The 22,738-nt window shown below is 39.5% G+C and overlaps 1 protein-coding gene across 1 annotated transcript; it reads left to right on the top strand.

The window, feature by feature from the left end:
- Positions 1-7,739: 7,739 nt before the first annotated feature.
- On the top strand, positions 7,740-20,951 carry LOC130909185 (uncharacterized). Its single transcript, XM_057825349.1, has 6 exons — positions 7,740-7,944; positions 16,721-16,873; positions 18,581-18,655; positions 19,642-19,716; positions 20,703-20,777; positions 20,859-20,951. The coding sequence occupies exons 1-6, from the start codon at positions 7,810-7,812 to the stop codon at positions 20,949-20,951; spliced, it is 606 nt and encodes a 201-aa protein (XP_057681332.1). The 5' UTR covers positions 7,740-7,809.
- Positions 20,952-22,738: the final 1,787 nt, after the last annotated feature.

Here is a 22,738-nt window from a genome sequence, read left to right as displayed (position 1 = left end):
TTGATACAGAAAAATAAAATGTAATAAAATCAGTAAATAATAACAAATTCGAATTGATTAGAAACATTCACTCATGAGGACAATATGCCAAAAAATTTGACCGAAAAAACCAAAAGTGAATAAAAGAAAAAAAAAGAGTGTCCTTGGACAGAAGGACAGTTTTTATTTTTGCTGCTCACACTCAGTATTACCTCCTTTGCAATGGTGTGGAGTTATTTTGCAATGAGCATGCGATCAATGCTCACTGGTTTACTGATATACCACTGACAAAGCAGGACGATTGTTGGCAATATTCGGCACGTTTTCGCTGAAAAACAATCAAGCGGCTTATCAATGAGATTGGGGTCGAATGTCTTTAAGTGGCGTCTTAATTGATTTGGCTTCTGGCTGTCCGCTATAAATATTTTTGGACACAGTAAACAGTGGTCTTTCCTCATCACACACTGTATTAAAAGTCAAAGCTAAAAGGCAAACGGCACGAAAAAAGCGCATTCTCGGCGGCCGAGGTAGAACCGTAGGTGAGGGCGGTCGACGTGACGATCCCAAGCCGAAAATGGCACTTCTCGGGCGGCGACGTGAGAACCCGACAAGACCGTGGGTCGCTGCGTGAGTGAGTCCGGTCGGAAAACGGCTTTCGAAAACGGCGGCGGCGCACTGCTCTTCATATCTGTTTTCTGTGTGCTGAGTGCTCTTCCTTAGTTCAAAAATACTGAACGCACTCTGTAAATGAGAGCGCCACTGCCACCCACTGAGTGGATGTGCAAGTACACGTTATTCCAGTACGGCAAAAAAAAAAAAAAAAAAAAAGCATGTTCCCCGAGGACACATGCGCCCCCCCTGGCATCGCTCTGCGCCCCCCCAGGGGGGCGCGCCCCACTATTTGAGAAGTACTGTCCTACAGAAACCATATCAAAACAAAAAATCTATTTCCCTCAACCATTTTTTTCCATTTTCAAATGTTTTTGAAAATGCTCCAGGGAGCCACAAGGGCAGTCAAAACACAGGTTGCCGACCCCCGCGCCAACCCAATGTGCTGCAGGATTTTGTTGCTGGGAGAGGTGTGTGTGCCTTTTCGGGTTTCAAAAAGATCCTGTTCACTGTGAAGAATGGGCAAAATATGTCAGACAACTGTGGGACCATTGGTAGGACGAGGAAGTGAGTAAGCTACGTGTTTTATATTATGTCAAATACTGGGATCATGGCACACGTTTTATTAAGGAGGTGGCTTGCATTTAGTGGGTGACAATGCTCCCTGTCCACCGAAAGGCAGGAGTGGCCGCCTTCCTCGGCCGACGACCGGTGGCTTGTCGGACACCATGGTTGCCGGCCGATGAGCGTCCGCGCTCGGGCAGCCACGCGCTTTCGTCTGCGGTTCTCTCTTTTGTAGAGACTTCCACCCCTCTCAGCCCTCTTCGTGTGCTCGCCGAGACAGCACTATCCTTGGTTGCAGCCGGGAGCTGGCCGATCAGTAAAGGTTTTCACCCCCACCGCATGTGGGGACATGTGTGTGACATGAGTCGGGGTAGTTTTGTGTGGTTTTTCGTTTTCGAAAAGCAAGGAAGAGACTTGGAAGAGCCGCTCAGGTTAGCTTGTAGCATAGCTCTCACACTCCTTTGTTTACGCTCTTTCCTCCGTCTCAGAGTCTCCGCAGGGAAATAACGAGAGCTGACTAACTCCAGTGACATAAAATACCGTTCGGGAGGTTTAAGAAGTCGGCAGTTTTGACCATCATGCAGTAATTTAGCCCTGTCGTACTGAATAAATTAATTTTGATTATTTATAGAGTGGGGCAAATAAGTATTTAGTCAACCCCCAATTGTGCAAGTTCTCCTACTTCAAAAGATTAGAGAGGCCTGTAATTGTCAACATGGGTAAACCTCAACCATAAGAGACATAATGTGAAAAAAAAACAGAAAACCACATTGTTTGATTTTTAAAGAATTTATTTCCAAATTAGAGTGGGAAATAAGTATTTGGTCACCTACAAACAAGCAAGATTTCTGGCTGTCAAAGAGGTCTAACTTCTTCTAACGAGGTCTAACGAGTCTCCACTTGTTACCTGTATTAATTGCACCTGTTTTAACTCATTATCGGTATAAAAGAAAACTGTCCACAACCTGTCAGTCACACTCCAAACTCCACTATGGCCAAGACCAAAGAGCTATCGAAGGACACCAGAGACAAAATTGTAGACCTGCACCAGGCTGGGAAGACTGAATCTGCAATAGGTAAAACGCTTGGTGTAAAGAAATCAACTGTGGGAGCAATTATTAGAAAATGGAAGACATACAAGACCACTGATAATCTCTCTCGATCTGGGGCTCCATGCAAGATCTCACCCCGTGGCATCAAAATGACAACAAGAACGGAGAACAAAAATCCCAGAACCACACGGGGGGACCTAGTGAATGACCAACAGAGAGCTGGGCCACAGTAACAAAGGCTACTATCAGTAACCCAATGCGCCGCCAGGGACTCAAATCCTGCACTGCCAGACGTGTCCCCTGCTGAAGCCAGTACACATCCAGGCCCGCCTGCGGTTCGCTAGAGAGCATTTGGATGATCCAGAAGAGGACTGGGAGAATGTGTTGTGGTCAGATGAAACCAAAATAGAACTTTTTGGTAGAAACACAGGTTCTCGTGTTTGGAGGAGAAAGAATACTGAATTGCATCCGAAGAACACCATACCCACTGTGAAGCATGGGGGTGGAAACATCATGCTTTGGGGCTGTTTTCTGCAAAGGGACCAGGACGACTGATCTGTATAAAGGAAAGATTGAATGGGGCCATGTATCGAGAGATTTTGAGTGAAAATCTCCTTCCATCAGCAAGGGCATTGAAGATGAGACGTGGCTGGGTCTTTCAGCATGACAATGATCCCAAACACACAGCCAGGGCAACAAAGGAGTGGCTTTGTAAGAAGCATTTCAAGATCCTGGAGTGGCCTAGCTAGTCTCCAGATCTCAACCCCACAGAAAATCTGTGGAGGGAGTTGAAAGCCCGTGTTGCCCAACGACAGCCCCAAAACATTACTGCTCTAGAGGAGATCTGCATGGAGGAATGGGCCAAAATACCAGCAACAGTGTGTGAAAAGCTTGTGTAGAGTTACAGAAAACGTTTGGCCTCCGTTATTGCCAACAAAGGGTACATAGCAAAGTATTGAGAACTTTTGGTATTGAGTAAATACTTATTTTCCACCATGATTTGCACATAAATTCTTTAAAAATCAAACAATGTGATTTTCTGTTTTTTTTTTTTTTTTCCCACATTCTGTCTCTCATGGTTGAGGTTTACCCATGTTGACAATTACAGGCCTCTCTAATATTTTTAAGTGGGAGAACTTGCACAATTAGTGGCTGACTAAATACTTATTTGCCCCACTTTATTCCATTTAGTACAACACTTGTTATTTGACAATACAAATTATTTAGACATTGTGGAAAAAATACTTATATAAAAAGAATATGCTGTAAAAAAAAAAAAAAAAAAAAAAAAAAAAAAAGTGTCTAAACGCTCTGGAACCGAAGGTGGTGAGACGGACACGAGGGACAGAAAGGTGGAGGATATAAGAAGAGCGAAGTGGAAGGGGGGGCTAATACAGAGGAGATTGCATAAATAAGGTGGGGCAAAGTCATGAAGTGCTTTGAAGGTAATGAGGATCTTGTCGTAAATTCTTTAATAGTGGCGCTGACGGAGGATGGGGGTGATATGGTGTTTGGTGGGGGATCGAGTGATGAGGCGTGCAGTTGAGTTTTAGAGGAGCTGCAGTTTCTGGTGGGAATTATTTGGGAGACAGAAGAACAGTGCATTACAATAGTTAGACTGCAAAAGAGAGTGGAATCGATGTTGGCGTTGAGAGGAGGGGGGGAGGTGAGAAATATTACAAAGGTGGAAGTAGGCAGATTTGGTGATGTCATTACATCGACTTCACAAGGGCATACTAGGTTTGGTCTCAATATCGGTAGGGACGATATAACAGCATAACCTCCATGTAGACTTTTTGCTTGAGATGGGACATTAATAAGACCAAGCAGATTGGGTGAACGGCGATTACGGCTACACTTCTCACCAATGTGAACCAAATTAATTGATAGGTTAAATTATTAATGCAAAGAAATCAATACAAATTTATTTAACTTCCGCACTGCAAATTTATAACGTCTTAATCTGATAAATTTTTTTTAAATCCTGTCAAATAATTTTCTCCATCTTGTTCTGAGTGTTAAAGGCTGGTTAACAGATTAATGCGTCAGATTCTACCACTTTAAGTAAATATTACTACAGTATTCTTATTAAGGCCATACAACTACAAGTTTTTCATTTTTCACCTAAATCAAGACAAAAATGCCTTCAAATAATGTTTTGAACAATATCTATTCTTGAATTAAGAACAAGTTTTTTTTGTTTTTTTTTTTAAAAATATTAAATATACAAACGTTTTGCTTAAAATAAGCCTGTTAAGCTTATTTTCAGCTAGGTATTGTTCTTATTTCAAGAAATCTGAGTAAAATTTACTTGAAGCACTAGCAGATAATTTCACTTATTTCTAGTAGATTTACACTGAAAACAAGGGAAGTTAAGCTTTTCTTCTCAGTTTTAAGAAGGTGACGTTTTGCAGTGCATATGTATTGGTTTGTTTCGGTGGTACACCGTTCGATTCAAACCTTTGTTTTCAAAAACTACTAAAGAAACATTTTGAAAACTTCCAGAATAAGTGTCTGGAATTTATAGGCAAATTTAAATTTAGCCAAAAATTTTACTCAAGTAAGGGTGGCGTTACTTCAAAATAATATTAGTCAAGTAAGAGTAAAAGTAGTCATCCACAAAATGTACTCAAGTACAAGTAAAAAAGTATACAGTGAAAAGAATACTCAAGTAAGAGTAACATTTTGAGTAAGTGCCTTTTTTGGTTTGATTTTTTTTTTTTTTTTTTTAAACAATGGTATATGAACCGTTGTTATAATGATACTGGACAATAACACATAACATAACCACATTATGCCAAAAATACAAAAAACAAAAAAAACCATTGAATTCCAATGAGAAAAAAAAACATAAATATGGCATTATTCGTCCAAAGAGCATATAGACCCTACCCACGTGACGTCACAACTCCTTCCTCCTGACTGGTGCCGCCCAATTGTCCGTCAACACATCATGTTTACCTTTTACGGCTACGTACAGTACATTCCTCCTATTTACGACGTGTTTTTCTGCTCGTTAACATTAATAATCAAAATGGTGAAGGCATGTGTGGCGGTCGGTTGCAATAACAGAGAAGATAGACGGAGAAGACGGAGAGACTTGAAGTTCTACTGGATTCCGAGAGATGCGAGATGGGCTGCTGCAATTTGACGAGAAAACTGGGCTCCAAACGATTACCACAGATTATGTAGTAGTCATTTTATATCTGGTAAGATGCATTTAATATATATTTAGAGGGTTTTGGGCTGACAACCACAATTAAGATCATTGCTGGGCTAATCGCCGACAACATACACGTATGTATGTAGTGAGAGTGCTATCGCTAAACCATATAAACATTAAAAGCCCTAACTCCCTTGACAAACGACATGAAATACATTAGACTTGACAGTGGATGTTAGCAATAACAAAAGATTTTGAATTGAAAATTTCGTAACTCACCTTTCCAAGCACAAGATAGATTCCTGCCGAATTTTCGTGGACGAGGACCTGTTTCACCCAACCAGCAACGAAGTATTTATAAGCCTCCAAGCTCTTAAAGTTTTTCAAACTTTCGTGAGAATAGGCTGATTTTGTGTGGACAAGATAGTTGTACATATCAGGGTAGCTAGCAGATGTCAGGCAAATACGGCGGAGACAGCGGGTCAAAAAACATCGATTTAGGCATCAAATATGGATCTGGCGAATGGATAAACTGAAGCTTTTCCACATAACGCCTTTTATGCAACGCATCAAGTGAGTTTACGGTGTAGGTTCACTATCCTCTTCCCCTCAGTATCCACTCGCTCTCGCTATATAAGCTATATAATTGGCCGAGGAAATCCTGTCCCGTGAAATGCCTGTTTAAAAATGTTCCCGTTGTTACTTCTTGCGTTCGCTTAAAAGTGCCCATTTAAAAAGGAAATGCGATGGATGATACTCGACGCAAAGCGTATTATTAACAAATGTTAAAGTTGTATAAACATATAGCGAAAATAAGGAATGTCGCTGACAAGTGCAGGCCCCCGCGAGTGGATAGTGAGGGGGAATAGGATAGTGCACCAACACCGGCATCCGAAAGCACCGGGTCTTCCATGAAATGCATTATAAATTGCTCGATCAATTGAGACCATTGATAATACAGACACAAAATGACGGACAAGGGGGCGGAACCATACAGCGAGCACGTGATTTTGTGACGTCGGTGGGTAGGGTCTATACGCCCTCTAGTGGTCAAAATAATTCCTAGTCTGAATAGTGAAGAGTTCCTTCATAATTACTATTTAGAAATTAAAATGAGCATATATCCGGTTTTCCTTGGTCAATCAGTGCCAAATAAAAACTGGGAGAGAGGTTGAAATCTGCACTTTGGAGTCATGTTGAAAGCAGCGCTCAATATCAAATACTTCCATTTTTTTTACGGTGCTAAAGACATGATTCAGCAGGCTGGCTTGAAGCTATAACGGCAAGCTTGCGTCCGATTGGTATAATGGAGTCATGTGATTATTTTTGCGACGTCTCATTAGTGAAATCGGTAGAGCCACTTGCTTGCAAAAAAAATAATCTAATATTCTCTTGTTTATTTAGCACCTTTGGATAACTTTGAGAGTCCAACTGAATGTAAAAGAGTGTTTATTCACCACCACAAAAGCTTCGGGAGCAAAATAGTATCAGGGTGAAAAATTTCACAGAACACCGGCTGCGAACGTGTGTAAATGTCAAGTCATGAGCCAATCAAACTTGCGTTTGAGGGGGAAAAATGGACTAGCACATTCAGCAAGTGAAGAGGGGTCAATGCAAGTCTCAACATATTAAAAGTACTTTAATTCATTTAATAATGGTAGGGTTAATTCTAACCTTACAAGATGGGATGACAATTTAAATTATATATATTTTTGAAGTCATTATATAATGCAAATACATGCGTAAAAGTTGGTGGGGACAATTTAAGCATCCTGAAAAGTTGGTAGTTATATGTCCCCACCGTCCCTATGCAAACCTACACCCTTTATTACATATATTAGGTTCAATAATATTAACACCTCCTTTTTGATTAAAAGATTCTAGCATAATTATAACATTGTTTTAAATTTTTTTCTTTTTCATTTTTTATATCCGTATCCTCAAAGCTGCTCTCATTGTTTGTTTTGTTTCGTTCGTTTGGTTATTAGGCATACCGTATAAGAAAAAGGAATATCTCAACTGCGACAACTTAATTACATTCGCAGGTGGAATCAGGTGTTCAATTTACAAGCTTCCTCCGCTACTCCATATCAATTCTAAATCTGAAACTTTCGTCGCGATAATCACTTCGATCTTTAAAGGGTAATTCCCTTACAGTAGTCGTGCAGCGAAGCCAGTAAATTCCCATTGACACTCATAAAGCAATAAAAAGTGCAAATAAGTAAAAGTAATACATCACAAGAAGCCTCCCGTTCATGAACAAGCAACAGAAAAAGAATTACAGAATCTGCCAATGACTGCCTCGCCCCCTCCCCCTCCCAAGTATAAATAAACTAAACGATGACGTCTGCCGTTGTTCGAATACAATTTGAAGACAGCAGCGGCCAGGTTTCAAAGCGGCCCCGGAAAGAATTTTTTAGATAGTTGGTCTACTGCTAAGAAATGAATAAATTTGCTGCCTTTTTGCTTTTAAGCTTCAGCATAAGTGTCGCCGCTGCATCGAAATGCAGTTGGTATGATAAAAATTTTTATGAACACCGTCAAGAAGCCATCAAGTTGCTCGATCATTTACACAAGGTGAGTAACAGGTTTTTAATTTTGAATTATAAATCGTAATTAGTCTTTTACTGTTTTCTATTGTGAAGTATTATTCGTGGAGTTTCCTCATATTTGGAGCATGTCCTATAAAACAATGTTCGAGTAGAAAGTTCTAGAACAAATTCGTTCAGTCGCAATAGCTTTTTAGCACACGGGAAACGGTCTATATAATTACACATTCACTTGCTTTTAAAATATTTGTTTTATGAATATTGTGTACGGAATAGAACAATTAAATATTTATTCTTCCCAAACTGCACATACAACAATTTCATATTTATTCTTCCCACACCTGCACATTAAAACATGTCACCTCAGATAATGTGTTCGTTTGTTTATTTATTTGTTATTTATGGTGAACTTTTTTAATGTGTAGATATCTACATATATGATATTATTTGAATTATTTTTACACTGACTAGTTTAGCACTTTCGTTGTACATGTTTTAATGAGAATAAAGATTATACTGTATTCTATTTTATACATCCGCCGATCACCGACTTTAAAAAATACCTCCGCCATCCAGCGGAGCCCTCGCTCCCAATGGAGACGTCAGGCCGACGCTGCTCTCAAAAAGAACATTTCTCTGTTTGATTAATTTAAAATAAATAAATACAAATTAAACCATTAATCTATTCACGGGACTTCCATTTCGCGTTCAACAACACTTATTAACAACACCATTTATCAGCTTGTTAGTTTGGCAAGTAGGCCATGTCGCTGGAAAAGAAGAGTCATGACAGGGCCATGTCGGAGCACCAGGAACAGGCCCCGGCCCCGCCTTTTAAAGACATAACGTTCAAAATCAGAGGTGTTTCAGTCCACGGGGAGAAGCCGATTTGAATTTTATTCAATGTCGGCCACAACCTGCATGCATTTCTCTTTTCTATTCCGTTGAGATTGTCAAGAGCAGGGGCGTTCTTAGCCTACATGGTGCCCTGGGCGACAAGACGCTTTGCCCACCCCCTCCACCCCCCAAAAAAATTGCAAAAAACTGTTGACCCACAAAATACACCGTTTGAAGTATACTTAGCACAACCGAATAACCAAAACACAGTATCTGCTAAGAATGTTGCATTTATTAATGCTATCAAAAAGTGTACAAAAATGTGCAAGAGAATATTAGGCAAGACAAGGCAAATTTATTTATATAGCACAATTCAACACATGGCAATTCAAAGTGCTTTACATCACATGATGATAATAAAAATCACATTAAATCAATAGAATGTAAAAACAAAGACGATCGAAACAGGAAATAAAATTATACAAATCGCATTTAATCACGAATAGAATATATAATTTTTTTTAATACTACTACAACTAATAATAATTGAAATCAGCATTGGAGATAAAGCACAAGAGGAATAGAAAGCAAATAACTTGAAATATACGTATATACAGTTATGGATATGCTGTCCTAAACAAAAGCGTTTTAGCCCTGATTTAAAGGAGCTAACAGTTTGAGCATACTTCATACCTTCAGGTATCTTGTTCCAGAGGTGAGGAGCTTAATAACTACAGTGGGGAGAACAAGTATTTGATACACTGCCGATTTTGCTGGTTTTCCCACTTGCAAGCCATGTAGAGGTCTGTAATTTGTATCATAAGTTCTCTTCAACTGTGAGGGACGGAATCTAATACAAAAAAAAAAACAGAAAATCACGTTGTATGATTTTTTAAATAATAAATTTGCATTTAATTGCATGAAATAAGTATTTGATACATCACAAAAATCGAACTTAATATTTGGTACAGAAACCTTTGTTTGCTATTACAGATACCAAACATTTCCTGTAGTCCTTGACAAGGTTTGCACATACTGCAGCAGGGATTTTGGCCCACTCCTCCATGCAGATCTTCTCCAGAGCCTTCAGGTTTCGGGGCTGCTGCCGGGCAACACGGATTTTCAGCTCCCTCCATAGATTTTCTATCGGGTTCAGATCTGGTGACTGGCTAGGCCACTCCAGGACCTTAAGATGCTTCTTACGGAGCCACTCTTTAGTTGCCTTGGCTGTGTGCTTTTGGTCGTTGTCATGCTGGAAGACCCAGCCACGACCCATCTTTAGGGCTCTCACTGAAGTAGGGAGGTTGTCAGCCAAGATCCGGCGATAGATAGCCCCATCCATCCTCACCTCAATATGGTGCAGTCGTCCTATACCCTTGGCAGAGAAGCAGCCCCAAAAAATGTTTCCTCCTCCATGTTTCACGGTTGGGATGGTGTTCTTGGGGTTGTACTCATCCTTCTTTTTCCTCCAAACACAACGAGCCGAGTTTAGACCAAAAAGTTCAATTTTGGTCTCATCCGACCACATGACCTTCTCCCATTGCTCCTCTGGATCATCCAGATGGTCAGTGGCAAACTTCAGACGTGTCTGGACATGCACTGGCTTCAGCAGCGGGACCTTGCGTGCGCTGTAGGATTTTAATCCATGACGGCGTAATGTGTTTCCGATGGTTTTCTTCGAGACTGTGGTTCCAGCTCTCTTCAGGTCATTGACCAGGTCCTGCCGTGTAGTTCAGGGCAGATCCCTCATCTCACCTCATGATCATTGATGCCCCACGAGGTGAGATCTTGCATGGAGCCCCAGAACGAGGCAGATTGACCGTCAACTTGAACTTCTTCCATCTTCTAATAATCGCTCCAACAGTTGTTACCTTCTCAAGAAGCTGCTTGCTTATTTTCCTGTAGCCCATCCCAGCCTTGTGCAGGTCTATTATTTTATCCCTGATGTCCTTACACAGCTCTTTGGTCTTGGCCATTGTGGAGAGGTTGGAGTTTGTTTGTTTGCGCATGTGAACAGGTGTCTTTTATACAGGTAACAAGTTCAAACAGGTGCAGTTACTTCCGGTAATGAGTGGAGAACAGGAAGGGTTCTTAAAAAAGAACTAAGAGCCGAAATATTTACTAGTTGGTAATGTCTCAAATACTTATTTCATGCAGTTAAATACAAATTTATTATTTAACAATTATACAATGTGATTTTCTGGATTTTTGTATTAGATTCCGTCCCTCACAGTTGAAGAGAACTTATGATACAAATTACAGACCTCTACATGGCTTGCAAGTGGGAAAACCAGCAAATCGGCAGTGTATCAAATACTTGTTCTCCCCACTGTAAATGCTGCCTCATCCTGTTTGGTTGTTGTTCTTGGAACATACAGGAGACCGGTTCCAGACAACCTTAGAGCAGGGGTCCCCAACCTTTTATGCAGCACGGACCGTTGTGATTTGGGTCTTTTTTTCACGGACCGGTGTTCTGTCAAATTTTGCACCCTTATAAAATTTTGCTCCCAAAGCTTTTGTGGCGGTGAAAAAAGCCCTCTTTTATATTCAGTTGGACTCTCAATGTTATCCAACGGTACTAAAAAACTATTCACATCATAAACATACACGTGCAACACGAAAATAATGTAAGTTAATGCTTAACGACACGGCAAAGTCGTTAAGTGAGAGAGCTGCGTGCAGTTGTTGTTGTGCAGCGAACATGGCAAACGTAAGTTAATATTCCTTTCTTTAAAGTTTTTAGTGTGTACTTTGGAATCGCTGCATTCGCGGTCATTTTTAACATTACGCGGATGCCGAATTTGTCAGAACACCGGCAATGTGCGGCAGAATAATACAGCAAACATAAAATAATATTTGTTTTTAGCCCTGCCGGGCTAAGTGCCAGGAAAATACAACTCACCCGCTGAATCAGTGGGAGGCCTGAACTTATTTTGTTGAGACGAGATGGTCCCAAGATGGGAGAGTGAGAGAAGCCCGCTTCACAAAGATACGATGTTGGAAATTGTAGCACAGTATTTAGTGCTCTCCTAGCGATGTCATGATATTCCAAAATGACTTTAATCCAGAACCTCGGTAGAGCTGTTGCCTCAAATGTACGTTTAAGGTCGCCGTGATTTGCAATCTCTACAAGCTGATATTCCTGTTGCACAGACATGCTCGAATCACTCGGTTTATTCACATACAGGTCACGAATCCATTCCTTCACAGTTTGTGCCTCTTTAGTGATTGGGAAGCAGCACAGATTTTGTTTTCTTCGAGGTTGTAGGCTCATCCTCTAGCTCGTCAGGTTCCCTTTTCCCCGTAAAAAATCTGTCCAAAGACGTCTGTTTTTCAGTCATTCTAGTGTGGGGGCTAGTAATTTCCGGGAACAAATGCGATGGGCGACGACCTACGTCATACGTTATTATCGAGGCCAAGCGCACATAGATATACAAAACCAGATGTACTGCTAACAGTCCAATCAATGACGACCTCCTATCCTGTAGTTGTACTGTATAGTCAACATTCACAGACCTCCTAATGTGCTTCGCTCATTTAACATTTAACCACATCATTTTAACTATAAACCAACAAAAGTGAAGATTTGCACGCGATCTCCTTTCAAACCACTACATTCACTGCTCACAAAAACCATTTTGTCACAATGATAACAGTCGCATACCCGATAAAAAGTAAGCCAAAAACTACAAAATTACGAGCGTAAACAGTTAAAAAAAAAACTGACACAAAAACACATTTAACACAGCTATTCCTCCACCTAGCATTGTGAGGAATGTTCACTATCTATGTGCATGCCATCGCCTTTAATTCATTTTACAAGGCATCATCATTGAAGGGGCAGAAGCAGAGAAACATGATCTAATGTTCAATAGACATGGTGTCGCTGACGAGTTAAAATCATTTCAAACCATTTGGAAGGATAAATGTACCCCTTCAAGGACAATGTAATGATCATATTGGTGGACGTTTGTGTTTTCGTGTCAGGATGGTATCATCATGAAGGATATGGTACGACACTGTAATATGGAGACACCTGTGGCCTTCCCTGGAGACCTGTATGATGAAGCAGCCAATAAGCCGGTATGTGTTTGCTTTAAAACCAGGGGAGTTACCGGGGGGCAGTGCCCACCCACGGACACGCTCTGCCCACCCAAAGAAAACTGGATGTAGTACTAATGGCAGTCTGGGCCCCGCCAATGGTATCCCATTCATATAGTACTGATGTGTTCTAAGCTTTAACCTTTGCGTTGTTACCTCCTCTTTCACCTTTAAAAAAAAAAAAAAAAAAAAAAATTGAAATGTTGGTTTTGTTCATAGGGGGCGCCACACACATTTACGCATATTTTTATTTACTTATTTATTTATTTTTTTACATTTTATCAAAGTTTTCACCAGTGTTCACCTGGCTGTTGAGTATGGTGAGTTTTGAAGCATTCTGAGGGGGTCAAGGTAGGGCTCAAAGCATCGGCGGGACAAAAAATGACTTCTAGGGGGCGCTACATAGTGTATTTGGAATTTGTCTTTACACGGTATCAAAGATTGCACCTGTCTTGACCTGCCTGCCGATTTTGGTGCATTTTGAAGCATTCTAAGGGGGTCAAATTGAGCTCAAATGGGCTGCAGAACAAAGAATAACTATAATAATAATAAAACCAAAGAACTACAATAGGCTACCTAAAAAAAAACATTGTCACCTACATGTCAATACCGTTCAGTTATGGATGTGTTCTAAGTCAAATAAAATCAAATCAACTTTTATTTGTTTAGAGTACCAAATCACAACAGTTATCTCAAGGAGAACACAAAACATGTTTTAAGGTGCCGTAGCCCTACGCTAGATTTCGACCTACTTGAGCATTGTAACTCCCCCCCCAAGGTAAGACTAATGCCCACCCACACCTGGCATCCTGGTAACACCACTGTTTGAAACCCTCTACGAAAGTGATCCTCAAAGTATTCAATACCAACATAAAAATGCAACATCCCATTCTACTCTGTTTTTTAGGGCAAAAGCCCAGCCGGTATATTCGATATCATGACAGTTGCCTTGATTCGTGATCCAGCATCAACTTCCCAAATTAAACTGAAAACTGGATTTTTTCTTAAACACATCCCCTCCAGGTATTGATACAGTTTCACAGAATCAGCATGTGTGTGTAAAAATAACTTGATTCCGTGATATCTTCGTGCACCGCAAGAGAGACAGCCCCATACAGTGTCCCTTCTAGTGGCCGAAAAATGTCATTGCATGTAATTGACTTTCCTATAGACCCTACCCACGTGACGTCACAACTCCTTCCTCCTGACTGGTGCCGCCCAATTGTCCGTCAACACATCATGTTTACCTGTTAGGGCTACGTACATTCCTCCTATTTACGATGTGTTTTTCTGCTCGTTAACATATATATAATCAAAATGGTGAAGGCGTGTGTGGCGGTCGGTTGCAATAACAGAGAAGATAGACGGAGAAGACGGAGAGACTTGAAGTTCTACCGGATCCCGAGAGACCCGGAGAGAAGAGAGCGAGATGGGCTGCTGCAATTCGACGAGAAAACTGGGCTCCAAACGATTACCACAGATTATGTAGTAGTCATTTTATATCTGGTAAGATGCATTTAATATATATTCAGAGGGTTTTGGGCTGACAACCACAATTAAGATAATTGCTAGGCTAATCGCCGACAACATACACGTATGTATGTAGTGAGAGTGCTATCGCTAAACCATATAAACATTAAAAGCCCTAACTCCATTGACAAACGACATGAAATACATTAGACTTGACAGTGGATGTTAGCAATAACAAAAGATTTTGAATTGAAAATTTCGTAACTCACCTTTCCAAGCACAAGATAGATTCCTGCCGAATTTTCGTGGACGAGGACCTGTTTCACCCAACCAGCAACGAAGTATTTATAAGCCTCCAAGCTCTTAAAGTTTTTCAAACTTTCGTGAGAATTGGCTGATTTTGTGTGGACAAGATAGTTGTACATATCAGGGTAGCTAGCAGATGTCAGGCAAATACGGCGGAGACAGCGGGTCGAAAAACATCGATTTAGGCATCAAATATGGATCTGGCGAATGGATAAACTGAAGCTTTTCCACATAACGCCTTTTATGCAACGCATCAAGTGAGTTTACGGCATCCGAAAGCACCGGGTCTTCCATGAAATGCATTATAAATTGCTCGATCAATTGAGACCATTGATAATACAGACACAAAATGACGGACAAGGAGGCGGAACCATACAGCGAGCACGTGATTTTGTGACGTCGGTGGGTAGGGTCTATACAGTGGTACCTCTACTTATGAAATTAATTGGTTCTGGGAGTATTTTCTGAACTTGAAAATTCTGTAAGTAGAGACGCGCATTTAATGTAAATATGTAAATGCCCTAATCCGTTCAAAGCTCCCCAAAATTCAGACATAAATATTTCATAATGCATGTAACAAATACATGCTACAATTAAATAATTGCACAATAAACATAAAATCGGTGTTGTGCGTAATGTCAAAAACGAAGAATAGAGTAAGGAATCAAAATATTACTCTCATGTAAACCTGTTGAAACACAAGGAGTGAATGAAAAGGACCCTGGCTGGGATACAAACATTCACATACAGTTGAGGTCCCTCTTAGCCAATTGGATTCCAGGAATGCTAGACAATAGCCAATGGCAGAGCAGTTATAAGTATGTTACGTTCAGTAAACTCGTGAGAGCTGCAAGTACCAGCCATATTGGATGTTTGCCTTTTGTATCCTGAAATTTCTTTCTTAACAGTCGGGAGGCAATATTTTCCCGTTGAATTGTGTCTTAACCTGAAAATTCTGTATGTGGAGATGTTCTTAAGTAGAGATACCACTGTATATGAATTTAAAATTAAGACTTAGCCAGTAAAATGGCAATAAAAGTTGTAAAGCAATTTTTTTAAATGAATGAAACAAACAAAAATCCTATATAGGATTTCATATTAAGTAAAAAAAAATAAAAAATTCGAACAGACCATGTTGTCACATGCTAAGCACATAACAAAAGGAGGGGAGCCGAGACAAAGGTATGGGCCAATTAAATGATTTATTCAACATAAGATTTAAACAACCTAATAAACAATGAAGGTGTGTGTATGGGTGTAAAGTCAGTGGTGTCTGCTAGGTATGGATGCAAATGGATATGTATGTGTGAATCTCTAGCACCTGCTCTGTCAGATTTTTTTCCCTTATCCGATTTTTTTCCCAGAAGCATTTTTGGCGACGAATTAGCCGTCTTTTACATTCAGAGGTGCTAATTAAACAACTTACATCATAAACATAGATGTGCAATATGAATACGGCGTAAATAAAGGCTTTAGACGTGAATGGTGAACGTGGTAAGTGTGTGTGAGGAGAACTTTACTTCGTGTGCATCCGTGATCAAACGTAAGTAGATGTTCCTTTCTTCATAAAAAGTTTGTGGTGTTTTAATTTGGACATGCTACATTTGTGGACGTTTGTAATGCTACACACATGCGCAGGATTGCAAAATTGCCATTTCTGATGAGGAGCAAAATCTGACAGAACAATGGTCCTTTTACCAAAACTACTCCTGTGGATGCAAGATGGATATTCGGAATTTTATTTAAACCTAACGTTTCAAAAGCTTCAACAACAACTGAGCTGGAACCGAAAATTGAAAACGAACAATGTGAAGATGTATACACATATACTGTATATACCTGTAGGTATATACATACTATATTTTGTTAATTTTAATACTGACACTGTGTTTTGGGGTCGTCAACATGTTTTGCCCCCCCCCCTCCAACAAAAGTGAAACTTTTTGGAGAGCCCCTGCACTATACTCGAACTACACGTAGAGAACCACTTCTCTTAAAAATCCCCCTGAAAACAGACCCCTGAAAGTCTTAAAATCATTAATTTGAATGATTTACATTGTTGTTTGACTTTTCTTTGTCCGACCGGACAGGTGGATGTTCGTCTCGGGTTTGCGGTGCAGGTCCTGAATGAGTCGGCCGAGATATTCCTAAACCATAACTACTCGGCTTCAACATTGGACAACAAAACGGTGGAAGATTTTCTCAACATTATCCAAAACCTGGAAAATGGTCTGCGCTCCTGTGTAAGTTTGACACATGCACACACGCACAAATTGTTCCGGGTTGGGGGCGGGAGGGGGGGGGCTTAATGAAGATGCCATTTTTGTACAAGTAGTCCCCGGATTACTACACTTAAGTGATTTTGACTTTGTCTCTAGTCGTTTTTTTTTTAGTCACGTAACAGTGTACAGTGTTTTTGAGCTGACAAGTTCCACTGCAAATATTTGTTTCGCCAATAAGAGGAGCCATTGTCTCACTAAGGTTAATCCACCATCCATCAGCATTGATGATAAATACAGTATCTTATTTTTTTGTACTTTATTTTATTAATATGACGTACAGTATGTGTTTTTGGATAGTTATTTTGAGGTTACGGGGGTATTTAGGGGTACTTGTAAAATTCCGACTTACGCGGAAATGCAGGTTACATCACCGGTAGACATTTGTCGATTACTGGTTTCAAGGTATCCCGTGGTATGAAAACGTCACTAAGGCTGTGTGAAATTTCCGATTCTTAGATTATTCGCGATTCGGCCGCTGAAGATTCGAGAACGATTCACAAACATCCATATTCCGATTATTTAAATATGCTAAGTATAGCGGAACTAAAACACAGTCAGTGCAGCTTTCGGGACGCGAAGAGGAACGGACCGAAAGTAAACATCCAGATTCCACAACTCATGCCGCTAGATAAAAAAACGCCGACAGCTGCTTTAACAGTTGATTCACAACATTAAACTGAATATTGACTATGAAATATAATATAGTTTAAAGCTGTGGATACAGAATAGGGACTTTACTGATTTTATTTACCGTTTTGAACTGTTAACTTGATACTGAAATAGTAGTTTATTTAAGCCTGAGAAGATTTTTGTACTAATTTTGTAACTAATGTACAAAACATTAAAAGAAGCTAATAGCTGGGGGGAGGGGATGTTGGGTGGGCGGGTAGGGGTTTTTTGTATCAATAATCGATTTATACTCGAATCGTTGCCTCTGAATCGTAGCCTCTGAATCGTAATCTAATCGTTAGGTGCCCCAAGATTCCCACCTATAGTAAACATTGTCATGAATTTTTCCCACCAGCTACGAGAGATAACTCCGGTGTGTTTAGTGTGTCTAGCGGTGGTAAAACGTTGTTTTTTTCTCTCTGGCAACTGTCTGTTTTGAGAAAGACAGTGTGTGTATATTGTAAACATGATAAGAGTCATACACACATGCTTTTTATGAAAAATAATTCAATTATTTTTGTTCTGATGGTAATAGTGTTGAACTGTGGCTGTGGGTTTAAGCTCACTTAAAGGACGGCATTTATTTTAAAATTATTTTGAATGTTGTTTTTTGTTGTTGTTGTTGTTTTTTAACTTAACATTATACTTTTGTTCCAATTTTCTAATATGTTTTGAAAAATAAAAATCCTGTTCAATGGAAAACAGTTTTTCTTTTTTTTTTTTTATCAAATACAGTTATCTCGAAGTAACAGATTTTAGAGCTGTAATTGCAATACCGTGATATTTTGACTGAACGTCAGAATCTCATACCGGTACATGCCTTTTCACCAGCGTAGGAACGAAACTCGTTCGTAACCTGGGGACTACTGTTACCTGTTCTATGGCACATTCTTCAATTGCTGCAGCGGTTCCAGTATTTCAGTCTTCCTTTGATTTTCTCTTTTGTAAAGATCATGCTGTGGCCTCTCTATTAATCTAGAACATATTTTTTATATTTAGATGAAGAAAAGGCGCTTCAACAAAACACTGCATGAATATTTTAAGGAACTTACAAAGAAGGTCCTGCAGAACAACGTGAGTTTATCTATTGTCCTTATTAGTATCTTATGCACATGCATGGATGAATGCTAACAGCTGTCAAATAGGTGTTTGCAGGAGTACAGTGTGAATGAGGCCTGGGAGATAATCAGATGTGAAGCCAAACTATTTGTTCTCAATGATTCCCTTTAAACCCACTCAAAAATGGTTTCAAGACCGAGACTCAGCCGTCACAAAATTCTACTTTAAGAACAAGAAAAACAGAATTAGCCTTGCTAAATTGCAAAGAAATAAACCGGAGGGGGGTCTAGAGGCCCCTAATTTCCAACACTATTATATAGCAAATCAAATACAATATCTTATTCGGTGGTTATATCTTAACACTGAACAACAGTCATGGCTAGAATTAGAGCAAATAGACTGCAACCAAATACAATTGGCAAACCTGCCCTTTATTAGCCTAGTAATAAGCACCATAGGTGCTTCAAAAACCCAATGATAGCATGTACCTTGAAAGCCTGGTGGAGAGGTATGGAAATTACGCAATCACAACAAGCCCCGTGTAAATTTTCACCAATCTGGCACAACCCAGACTTTGGAGTTAATAAAATTCCTATTTATTTCAGCACATGGGATGATACGGGAATAAACCAGTTACAGCACTTGTTTAAAGATAATGCAATCATGTCATATGAAAAACTACTACAAAATTTCCAGATCACAGGGGTCAATTTCCTTCAATATAATAAAATCAGGGCAGCCATCAAAGCTGTAATTGCAATACTGTGATACCGTGATATTTTGACTGAACGTCAGAATCTCATACCGGCGCATGCCTTTTCACCAGCGTAGGAACGAAACTCGTTCGTAACCTGGGGACTACTGTTACCTGTTCTATGGCACATTCTTCAATTGCTGCAGCCTGCAGTGGTTCCAGTATTTCAGTCTTCCTTTGATTTTCTCTTTTTTAAAGATCATGCTGTGGCCTCTCTATTAATCTAGAACATATTTTTTATATTTAGATGAAGGAAAGGCACTTCAACAAAAGACTGCATGAATATTTTAAGGAACTTACAAAGAAGGTCCAGCAGAACAACGTGAGTTTATCTATTGTCCTTATTAGTATCTTATGCACATGCATGGATGAATGCTAACAGCTGTCAAATAGGTGTTTGCAGGAGTACAGTGTGAATGAGGCCTGGGAGATAATCAGATGTGAAGCCAAACTATTTGTTCTCAATGATTCCCTTTAAACCCACTCAAAAATGGTTTCAAGACCGAGACTCAGCCGTCACAAAATTCTACTTTAAGAACAAGAAAAACAGAATTAGCCTTGCTAAATTGCAAAGAAATAAACCGGAGGGGGGTCTAGAGGCCCCTAATTTCCAACACTATTATATAGCAAATCAAATACAATATCTTATTCGGTGGTTATATCTTAACACTGAACAACAGTCATGGCTAGAATTAGAGCAAATAGACTGCAACCAAATACAATTGGCAAACCTGCCCTTTATTAGCCTAGTAATAAGCACCATAGGTGCTTCAAAAACCCAATGATAGCATGTACCTTGAAAGCCTGGTGGAGAGGTATGGAAATTACGCAATCACAACAAGCCCCGTGTAAATTTTCACCAATCTGGCACAACCCAGACTTTGGAGTTAATAAAATTCCTATTTATTTCAGCACATGGGATGATACGGGAATAAACCAGTTACAGCACTTGTTTAAAGATAATGCAATCATGTCATATGAAAAAATACTACAAAATTTCCAGATCACAGGGGTCAATTTCCTTCAATATAATAAAATCAGGGCAGCCATCAAAGCTGTAATTGCAATACTGTGATACCGTGATATTTTGACTGAACGTCAGAATCTCATACCGGCGCATGCCTTTTCACCAGCGTAGGAACGAAACTCGTTCGTAACCTGGGGACTACTGTTACCTGTTCTATGGCACATTCTTCAATTGCTGCAGCCTGCAGTGGTTCCAGTATTTCAGTCTTCCTTTGATTTTCTCTTTTTTAAAGATCATGCTGTGGCCTCTCTATTAATCTAGAACATATTTTTTATATTTAGATGAAGAAAAGCCGCTTCAACAAAAGACTGCATGAATATTTTAAGGAACTTACAAAGAAGGTCCTGCAGAACAACGTGAGTTTATCTATTGTCCTTATTAGTATCTTATGCACATGCATGGATGAATGCTAACAGCTGTCAAATGGGTGTTTGCAGAAGTACAGTGTGAATGAGGCCTGGGAGATGATCAGATGTGAAGCCAAAATTCACATTTTCCGATTGGAAGACCTGATTGGAAACATCTTTTAAACCACAATGTATTTTATTTGTTTGTATTTATTCCTTGTATTTCTATTTATTTTTTAATTTATACAGTATTTATTTTAAAATGTCAATTTTAAATGTAAAAAAAGTGTAATTAAAAAATATAATACAATAATAAATGATAAACAAAGATAACATGACTTATTTTTGCTGGCTACACAAAATACAACAAAGATGAGCATTATTTTGAGACTATAACAGACATTGGAAGGGACTAGAATTGCCAAAATTCGGATAAAAAACTTTATACACCAGTGAACACATAGTAAAAGCACATAAGATGTTCAAAATAAAACTTCATCAATAAAATCCGTAAAATAAAGGGTAATAAAAGCAATAAAATGTGTTCAACAATAAACATGTAAAGGTAATTCTCGTTTCTCTGATTCAGTATTTTTGATGAAGCCTCGCACAACTTGTCATCGAATGCACCGTCCACTCATTAACTTTGGCGGCTATTTACGAATTTGATTGGTCAAAATTCATTGGAGGTCTTTTGCGATGGATGAGTGTGAAGTCTTTTTTAAACCCTTTCCTGAACAAATTAAGAGTTTTTTCTAACACTTACAGGACACTCATTTAACTCACTGGCTGGCATTGACGGCGCTCGACCTCCGATCCATTTTGACCGGGAGGCGCGAATGAAAGTTTTTTCATTCACCCCTCCCAGTCAAAATGGATTGGACGTCTAATGCCATCAATGGCACTGAAACATGAGCATTGACATGGCATGCAATGAGTTGGATACTATTAAAAATAGAATTACCGTAAATGTGTCATTTGGGCCATAACCAGTGTGTATGTCTGTTTTTCTTAATTTTATTTCAATTTTTTTTTTTAAATGAACATTGTATTCATTCATATTTTTATTTATAATTATACAAAAAAATTGTAAAAAAAAAACAATAATGTATTTTCAACAAATGTATGTTTTTACATGACAAACGCTCTAAAGGTTTAAAGGTCTTCAGTGTAACAACAATAATAATAACAACAAGGGCGTATATTTGCATCAGGACAGTATTGACATAACACTACCAACTTTTCAGGATGCTCAAATGGTCCCCACCAACTTTTAAGCAACCTTATTTGCATTAATTTAGATTGTCTTCACGTACTGTATGTTGTAAGGATAGAACTGACCCTACCATTATCAAGTGATTTATTTTCATTATGTTCAAACTTACATTTACCCCTTTTCACTTGATGAATGCATCTGTGCACCCCCCCCCCCCCCCCCCCCCCCTCAAACGGATGTTTGATTGGCTGATGACTTGGCCCCTCTGAAACCAAAATAGAACTTTTTGGTAGAAACACAGGTTCTCATGTTTGGAGGAGGAAGAATACTGAATTGCATCCGAAGAACACCATACCCACTGTGAAGCATGGGGGTGGAAACATGCTTTGGAGCCGTTTTTCTTCAAAGGGACCAGGACAACTGATATGTGTAAAGGAAAGAATGAATGGGGCCATGTATGGAGAGATTTTGAGTGAAAATCTAATTCCATCAGCAAGGGCATTGAAGATGAGACGTGGCTGGGTCTTTCAGCATGACAATGATCCCAAACACACAGCCAGGGCAACAAAGGAGTGGCTTCGTAAGAAGCATTTCAAGGTCCTAGCCAGTCTCCGGATCTCAACCCCATAGAAAATCTGTGGAGGGAGTTTAAAGTCCATATTGCCAAACGACAGCCCCAAAACATCACTGCTCTAGAGGAGATCTGCATGGAGGAATGGGCCAAAATACCAGAAACAGTGTGTGATAAGCTTGT

This window comes from Corythoichthys intestinalis, chromosome 21 (assembly GCF_030265065.1).
Source record: "Corythoichthys intestinalis isolate RoL2023-P3 chromosome 21, ASM3026506v1, whole genome shotgun sequence".
Classification (NCBI taxonomy): Eukaryota; Metazoa; Chordata; class Actinopteri; order Syngnathiformes; family Syngnathidae; genus Corythoichthys; species Corythoichthys intestinalis.
Note: the sequence above shows the minus strand (reverse complement) of the source record. Positions and strands in the feature narration are given on the sequence as shown.

Excerpts from the sequence above, each read along its gene's own strand:
- LOC130909185 (XM_057825349.1), top strand. The coding sequence starts at position 7,810 with ATGAATAAATTTGCTGCCTTTTTGCTTTTAAGCTTCAGCATAAGTGTC. Across the intron at positions 7,945-16,720 it reads TGCTCGATCATTTACACAAG|GTGGATGTTCGTCTCGGGTT; the intron begins GTGAGTAACAGG and ends CCGACCGGACAG. Across the intron at positions 18,656-19,641 it reads AGAAGGTCCTGCAGAACAAC|ATGAAGGAAAGGCACTTCAA; the intron begins GTGAGTTTATCT and ends TTTTATATTTAG.